This window comes from Triturus cristatus, chromosome 6 (assembly GCF_964204655.1).
Source record: "Triturus cristatus chromosome 6, aTriCri1.1, whole genome shotgun sequence".
Classification (NCBI taxonomy): domain Eukaryota; kingdom Metazoa; phylum Chordata; class Amphibia; order Caudata; family Salamandridae; genus Triturus; species Triturus cristatus.
In genome coordinates, this window is record NC_140589.1 from 968,453,181 (window position 1) to 968,461,185 (window position 8,005).

At 54.1% G+C, this 8,005-nt stretch overlaps 1 protein-coding gene across 1 annotated transcript in view; it reads right to left on the reverse strand.

The window, feature by feature from the left end:
• HEY2 (hes related family bHLH transcription factor with YRPW motif 2) overlaps positions 1–3,014 on the reverse strand; it is a 72,187-nt gene extending 69,173 nt beyond the window's left edge. The window contains exon 1 of the mRNA XM_085611686.1: positions 2,815–3,014. Within this exon, the coding sequence (XP_085467812.1) occupies positions 2,815–2,897 (83 nt within the window). The 5' untranslated portion in view covers positions 2,898–3,014. The remainder of the gene's footprint in view (positions 1–2,814) is intronic.
• Between the last annotated feature and the right edge of the window lie 4,991 nt (positions 3,015–8,005).

An 8,005-nucleotide genomic window follows, 5' to 3' on the forward strand; every position in this document is an offset into this window, starting at 1 on the left:
CTTCACTAGACCTAAATGAGCAGATAAAAGCTCTGTTAATTCCTCCGTATACTTAGAACTGGCAGATTAAACCCAGTCCATTGCTTGTTCCTAACTACTCTGAAAACAGGCGCATTAAACATAGTGCTGCTTGTTCCTAAATATTCTGAAAACAGGCACATTAAACCTAGTGCTGCTTGTTCCTAAATACTCTGAAAACATGTACCTTAAAAATAGTGCTGCTTGTTCCCAAATAGTAAATATTCTGAAAACAGGTACGTTAAACATAGTGCTGCTTGTTCCTAAATACCCTGAAAACAGGTACATTAAACCTATTTCTGCTTGTTCATAAACATTCTGAAAATTGGCGCATTAAACCTAGTGCGCTGCTTGTTCCGAAATATTCAGAATTTTTTCTTCCCAGGTATTCTAAGAAAATGAAGTTTAATCTGGTGCTCTCTCTGTTCCTAAATATTCTCAAAATTGGCAGATTCTTTCTAGTGCTCGATACATTCACATTTATTGCAACAACAAAAAAATAGATTAAAACTGGCGCTCTGTCTGTTTCTAAATATTCTCAAAATTGGCAGATTCATTCTAGGGCTCGATACATTCACATTTATTCCCAAAAAATATTAGATTAAAACTGGCGCTCTGTCTGTTTCTAAACATTGCAAAAGTTGGCTGATTAGTGCTGTTGCTCCGTCTCTTCCTAAATATTCTAAAAATTAGCAGAGTGGGGAGCTAGAACACAAGAAATAAAAAGATGTGCCTAAAGTGTCCCAATTTGAGCCAAACTAGGCATTAATTCCAACAACCTCATGGAGCCCATGGAGCCCATGCTCTGCTTCGTCTGAAGTGTAGTGACGCAGGCGCAGACCGCCAGAGAGTTTAGAGTCCGTTGTTTTTAATGGGGGGCAACTATTGCATTTTAGGGGCATTTTGCAGGTTGCATTATAAGGAAAGCAGCGACACGGAGTGCGTTTATGGGTTTAATGACCTGAACATCTGATAATGTTTGCACGTGACAAAAAGGTGAATTGATTTGGCGCGGGCATAGGATTAAAAAAGTTACTTTTTTCAGATTTAGTCCCTCTTTCATAGTCCGCATGTATGAACTGTCCCTGACTAAGCTGTCAAAACCTCGATTTGTTAACTTTTCCTATATAAAAACAATTTGTATTTCTGCCACTCTCATGGTGCAGTTTTGCTCATGACATTACAGTGGAAGCCAACAGCTTGAACGGTAAATAAACGTGAATTGGATATCGTCACGGCTCCGAACCGGTTACATTCATTCACCGGAGCAGCATTATTTTGCAGAGTTCCGCAAGCAGTAAAAACATCGCGAGACCAGCCTGTCAATGTTCCCGTCGATCACAGCTATACAGTGAATGAGACCGCGGAGCTTATCATCCTCTCTGCAGCCATGTTAAAAATCAGCCCTGTTCACACTGGTATAGCAAGTGTGTCATTGGGCCTAATGCAAGCTCTGAAAACAGACCCATTCCTTATGGCTGGGTAGTACAAGGCACCCATAAATGTAGTGCGCCTGTCGGCCCAGGTGCCACTGCTCCCGCTGCACCACCGATAGCCATTCCCCTGCCTGGTCAGAAGGGATGGGAAAGCTCTCCCTCCAAGCGGCCCGAGTGAGGGCTATTAACCCCGGTTGAAGCGAACGAAAAGAAGAGTTTAGTGTAATAGCATTTACTTCTACAACGCATGAGTCACCTGTTTTTACATAGCGCTAAATGTAACGTTTCTAAGCACTGTGAGGTAGTTAGGGGGTGCCAAGTACTGGTCGGACAAGTTGGCAATGTAACCACTGACCCAAGTGTACACCTCCACATTGATTGTGTGGAAAGTGTCGACACACCTTGAGAGTTAAGAACGTGCGAGAACGTGTTTGTGTACATGTGAGGAATGTTGTGCATACGAAAGGTGCTTTGTGCCTGTCTAGGCACTTTATATAGACAAGATGTGGGTGTCGCATGAGCATGAGAGGGCTACTTCGGGCAAGTCAGGACGACAGTGTTTGAAAGTGACAGAAAATCGGCGCAAGTGAGGCGCGCTTTAAACGGGCGGGGGCTTTCCTTGTTTAAAAAAGTGGCACTTTACACAACGGAGGGGGCGCTTCATCCAAGAGAAGGGCACTTTATGCAGGAGAGGGGACTTTTAGACAAGCGAGGAGCTCTTTCCACAAGTGATGAGCACTTGAGGCTACAGAACGGGCATTTAGCCAGGTGAAGGGCACTTTAGGTGTGATAGGCAGTGCTTTAAATCGGCAGACCGGTACTGTCCGGGACTGAGTACCGGCACTTTTTTTATTTTGGGAGGAGTGTACCTGCACTTCTCAAGAACAACTAATACTTTTAATTGGAGAGTACCAGCACTTCTCAGAAACAAGCAGGTACTCTGATACAGAGTACCTGCACTTCTATTTTTCTATTTCAAGCACTGGTAGAATATCTCAAGGTAACTCACGGGTACTTACAGCTAGAAGGGCACTTCTGGCAGACAGGCCTGGGCAATATATGGATACAAGCGAGAACTTTGCCAGAGTGAGGGCAGTGCGTGCAAACGATGATGTGCAGGTGATGGGCGTGCGCTGTGCCAGCGAGGTGACACTGTGCCGATGAGGGATGCTGTGCGGTGACTAAAACTACAGGTGGCGTAGTCTGGATGATAGTCCCTAGTTGCTGGGTCTCCCTGCTCTGCCAGGCAAGACTGCCTTGCATCTCAGTGACTCTCCGGGCTCGCAGTGACCAGGTTTTCACCCTCTGTGTGGCAGTGCCCGCTCCCCGGCTGGTGGCAGGTGCGTAAACTGCCACTCACCCTGAGTAGTTGTTCTCGCTGCCCACGTCAATGGTCTCGTCCATGTCGCTATCCGAGCTGGAGTCCTCGCACGGTCTCTTCATGGCGGCGGTGCCCGGGATGCGAGGGGTCGGCTGCGGCGGGACAACTCCACGGACTTGGCAGCCTTAGCGATCTCTGCGGTGCTTTCCCACGCCGCCCAGCCTGACCTCGGCGACGGGCAACACCCCCCTCCGTGAGGACACGCCCCTTCCCGGGAGGACACAGCTCTCTCCCCAGAACCCAGGGCTGTGAAGGCGGAGCTTCGATGTGTCAAGTTCCAGAATCAGCAGCCTTCCTGTCTGCATGGACTCGCGCTTCCCATGGGAGCGAGGGCTTCTCGCCGGAAGCAAACTGTCTGTTACAGGGACACACGTTGTGTATCCCCTCCTGGGCTCTGTCTCGGCTCGTTTCATCAGTGTAATATAGATAGATTTGCACGGCGGAAACACCGGGAAGCCCGGGTTGGTGTAGGTGGAGTTCTATGCAGAGATTTCGGATGGCTGGAATTATCAATGTGGACCAGAGGCGCACCTGTAGTGTCGCGATATCACCCCTGACGTGACACGCGTTGGCGTGCACGTCAGGGCACGTCACTTTAGCCCCTAATAAATGCTACGTCACGCAGGCACGTAGGCAGAAGCGCCACGGCTGCGGAGACGGAGAGTACACCACACTAGTGTCCCGTGTGATTATTCCTGCACACGTGTTGGGCCTATCCAGTGGGGGTCATCAGCATAGGCCCCCAGCGATACCACAAACTGGCGACGAGGGTGGGCGTGCCCCCGCTCCAGCTCTGCGCGTCCGGTCGGTGTGGCGGCCGTCAGCGCTCCTCGCTCGCGGTGCTCGTGCCCCGCCGGAGCGCGCTGCTGTCCCTGCCTCCCAGGTTTGCCTGAGACGTGCGCGGAAGCGCCGGAGTGCTCCGTGTTGACTGGTGGTTCGCGCTGGGGCCGTCTCTGGCATCGGCGCCCCAGTGCGCTTCGTTCACCTCACGTGCCCTGCCCCCCCCCCTGGCCTGGAGAGCGCGCAGCGCCTGTCGTGCCCCGCCTCCTGTCTACTGTGGGGTCAAATAGCGCCGCCTGGGCCTGCAGCTGCCTGGAAGGTAGGACCACGTGCCCTGAGCCTGTAAGAGCCCTTAATCACGATCCCTGCTGTTCTGGAGCCCCCCCCCTGGGGAATCTGACACTGCCTAAGGGTGAAGGTCCCGCAGCCCACGTGGAGGCCCTCATTGTCCTGGGGTGGAGAAGGTCTCGCCCAGCGCTAGAGCGCACGTGCCCGAAGGTCTCGCCCAGCGCTAACACACACGTGAGAAGGAGGTTCTGTCCAGCGCAAGCCGCGCACGTGCAACATGGCGACAATTCCGCCAATAGAGCCATTCTCTGTCGAGGGGCCCCCATCGACGGTTGCGGCCCGATGGAGAGACTGGGAGGACAGAGTACGCATATTCTTCGAAGCCACGAAGGTCCACAGGGATCAAAAGCGCGCAATGATAATTCACCTAGGTGGGAAAGAAATCCACAATATAGTGAAGACGCTTGCGGAAGCCACCCCCAAGACGCACACGACGCTAATAGCGGCGCTCAACGAACACTTTGAGCCAATGGCAAACCGCGACTATGAACGCTTCATATTTCGCCAGGCGCGCCAATTGCCGGAGGAGTCCCTTGACAAATTCTACGCTCGTCTAAAGAACTTGGCGGCCACCTGTGGGTTTCGAGACGAGACGGAGGAGATAAGAGGCCAGATAATACAAGGGTGTGCGTCCGTCAAGCTGAGGGAGAGGATCTTGGAGGAATCCGGTAAGCCCCTAGCTGATATCCTGACGATGGGCCGAACGAAGGAACTGTCCAAGGCGCGCGCTGCGCACATGGAGGCGGCCCTGCAAGTGCCAGTAAAGACCGAGCCGGTCAACGCTGTGGCAGTCAAGCCTAAACAGAGGTGGCCCCGACGAAAGCCAGGCCCGGCTGCTCAAGAACAACCAAAGTCCTGTGGGTACTGCGGTGGCTCGCCCCACACCCCGTCGGAGTGCCCAGCACGAGGGACCAAGTGCAGAGGGTGTGGACGTTTTAACCACTTTGAAAAAGTGTGCCGATCGAAGGGCTTCCGAAAGCCCCGCCAAGCCGTCAACACGGTCGAGGAAGGAGGTCCGGGGGCCAGCGACATGGACGACGATGAAGAGGAGGAAAAAGTCATACACCGGGTACACATGATAGGCACGGCGGCCCGCCGGACTAGGAGACTGCCGCAATGCAGCATCCGAGTAGGGTCACAAGAAGTCACGACCGTGGTAGACACAGGAGCCAGCATCAACATCATGGCTGCCGCGATGCACAAATCCATGCGCCCACAGCCCACGCTCCAACCCTCGACAATCACGGTGTTCGCCTATGGACAGGAAGAACCGTTAAAGGTACGAGGAAAGTTCAGAACGGTGATATCCCATGGGACGAGGTCCATCACGTCGAATGTCTACGTCACCGAAGACGGACAAGGCATGCTCCTGGGCTGTCGGGCGGCAGAAGATCTGGGAGTGGTGACGTTCGCGTTCGGAGTACACCAAGAATCAGTACACCACACCCTGGAGGAGTTCGAGGAAATCTTTCGAGGGATAGGCAAGTTCCGGGGAAAAGAAGTCCACCTGCATATCGATCCCACTGTCCAGCCGATAGCCCTCCGGCACCGCCGCATAGCGTTCCACCTCAGGCCACTGGTGGAAGCGGAATTGAAGAAGCTAGAGGCAGCGGGGATCATTGAGAAAGTATCCGGACCGACCCCGTGGGTGTCGCCAATTGTCGTGGCGAAGAAACCCAAGCAGCCAGGCGCTGTCAGAATATGCGTGGACATGAGGCTCCCCAACGCTGCCATCAAACGGGAGCGACACATCACCCCGACCATCGATGACATTGTTGGGGAAATGGCCGGCGCCAAGTGGTTCTCAAAGCTGGACCTACGATCGGGGTATCACCAGTTAGTTCTGACGAAGCATCCCGGAACATAACCACGTTCTCCACCCATGTAGGTCTGAGGCGGTACACGAGGCTGAGCTTCGGGGTGTCGAGCGCTGCGGAGGTATTCCAGAACGTGATACAGGAACTAATCGCAGGGATCCCCGGAGCGATCAACGTCAGCGATGACATCATGGTCCATGCCACGACCGTAGCGGAACACAACGAGAGACTGGTGCAGGTGCTACGACGCATACGAGACGCAGGCCTCACGCTACATCGGGAGAAGTGCGAATTCCTGTGCCGGAAGATCCAGTTCTTCGGCTATACCTTCTCGGCCGATGGTGTCAACCTGGATCCGGACAAGGTCAAGGACATCAAGGAGGCAGCCGCCCCTGCCAATGTCACGGAGGTGAGGAGCTTTCTAGGAATGGTGAACTACTGTGGCAGGTTCATCAAGGATCTGGCGAACCTCACGGCGCCACTGAGAGAACTCACTAAGGACTCAACCCCCTGGACATGGAACAGTGACCAGAGCCGAGCATTCGAGGAAGTCAAACAGGCACTCTCAGAAGCCACGACGCTGGCCTTCTTCGACCCGGCCAAGCTGACACAGATCGCTGTCGATGCCGGTCCAGTCGGGCTGGGCGCGGTCCTGCTGCAAAGGAAGACAAGTGCCGAGGAATGGGCCCCGGTGGCTTTCGCCAGCCGGTCCCTCACTGAGACGGAGCAGAGATACTCCCAAATAGAAAAAGAGGCGATCGCCATTCACTGGGGGTGTCGTCACTTCCACCTGTATGTCTACGGCAAACCCTTTGTTGTGACCACGGATCACAAGCCACTGGTATCCCTGTTTGCAGGCACCTCCACTAAGCCGCCGCCAAGAATCGAAAAATGGATGTTGCAACTACAGGACTATAACTGCAAGATCGAGTATCAGCCGGGTGCGCGGAACCCGGCGGACTACCTATCTTGCCACCCTCGCACAGCCACTCCAAAAGAAATGAAGGAGGCGGCAGAAACAGAAGAGTATGTCCGGTGCATCACGGCGCGGTCATGTCCCCGGCCAGTGTCCATGGCTAGCCTGTCTCAGGCCACCAGTGAAGACGAGTGCCTACAAAGAGCAAGAGTGGCGGTCCGAGACAACAGCTGGGCCCGCGCCAGAGAGGAGTGGAAGAGTTTGACGCCTCAGGCGAAACAGATAATGGAGAGCCTGTACCATGTGAGAACAGAACTGACGGAAGACGATACAGGGTGTTTGCTGAGAGGCCACCGGCTGGTCATACCGACGTCCCTCACCCAGAGAGTGGTGGATCTGGCTCACGTCGGTCACCAAGGCATGGTCAAGACTAAGTCAAGGCTCCGAACCAAGGTGTGGTTCCCTCTCATGGACGAAATTGTGGAGGCCACTGTTCGAGAATGCCAAGCGTGCCAGTTAACCGGAGATGTGCCCAGGCCAGCCCCCGTGGTGATGGAGCCTCGCCCGAGGAGGCCCTGGTCCAAGTAGCCCCAGGTGACAATGTACTGATCCGCAATCGGATGCCAGGGGGCAAGTTTCGTCTGAACTTTGAACCTCAGCCCTGGACTGTGGAGAAAGTCAGAGGCACGTGCGTGACAGCCCAAAAAGGGGCCGAAAAGATAACAAGGAATGTTTCATACTTCAAGAAAGTCCCAGTGCCCTCCGGAGTGGAGGAACGACGCCAGGACAGGGCTATGATGGACATGCCGAGAGATGAGAGACCCGTAGAGCTCGAGGGCCAGGCGAGTGGAGGAGCGGAGTCCACAGGTCATGGACTTGACACCAGGCAGCACCAGCCAGAGAACTTGCCACCCGAAGCAGCCGGCGTGCCTGAGACCGGAGAGAGCGGTGCAGATGGCGACTCCGGGAGTGGAGGTCAGGATGTTGTGGTGGACCGTGGTGGAGTGCGATATGACCTGCGGCCGCACCCCGCGCCCTCCAGGCGGCTACGTGACTACGTCAAGTAAGACTGTTTAAGTTTTTGTTTGTTACAATTTCAGACTGCAGATGCCGAAGGCAGAGGTGCGGGACACTATGAGACCTGTTGTCCATACCTTAGGGTGCCGTCACTAATCTGGGGTCATGCTATCTTGTTGTTTTGTGTGTTGGGGAGGAATGTAGTGTCGCGATATCACCCCTGACGTGACACGCGTTGGCGTGCACGTCAGGGCACGTCACTTTAGCCCCTAATAAATGCTACGTCACGCAG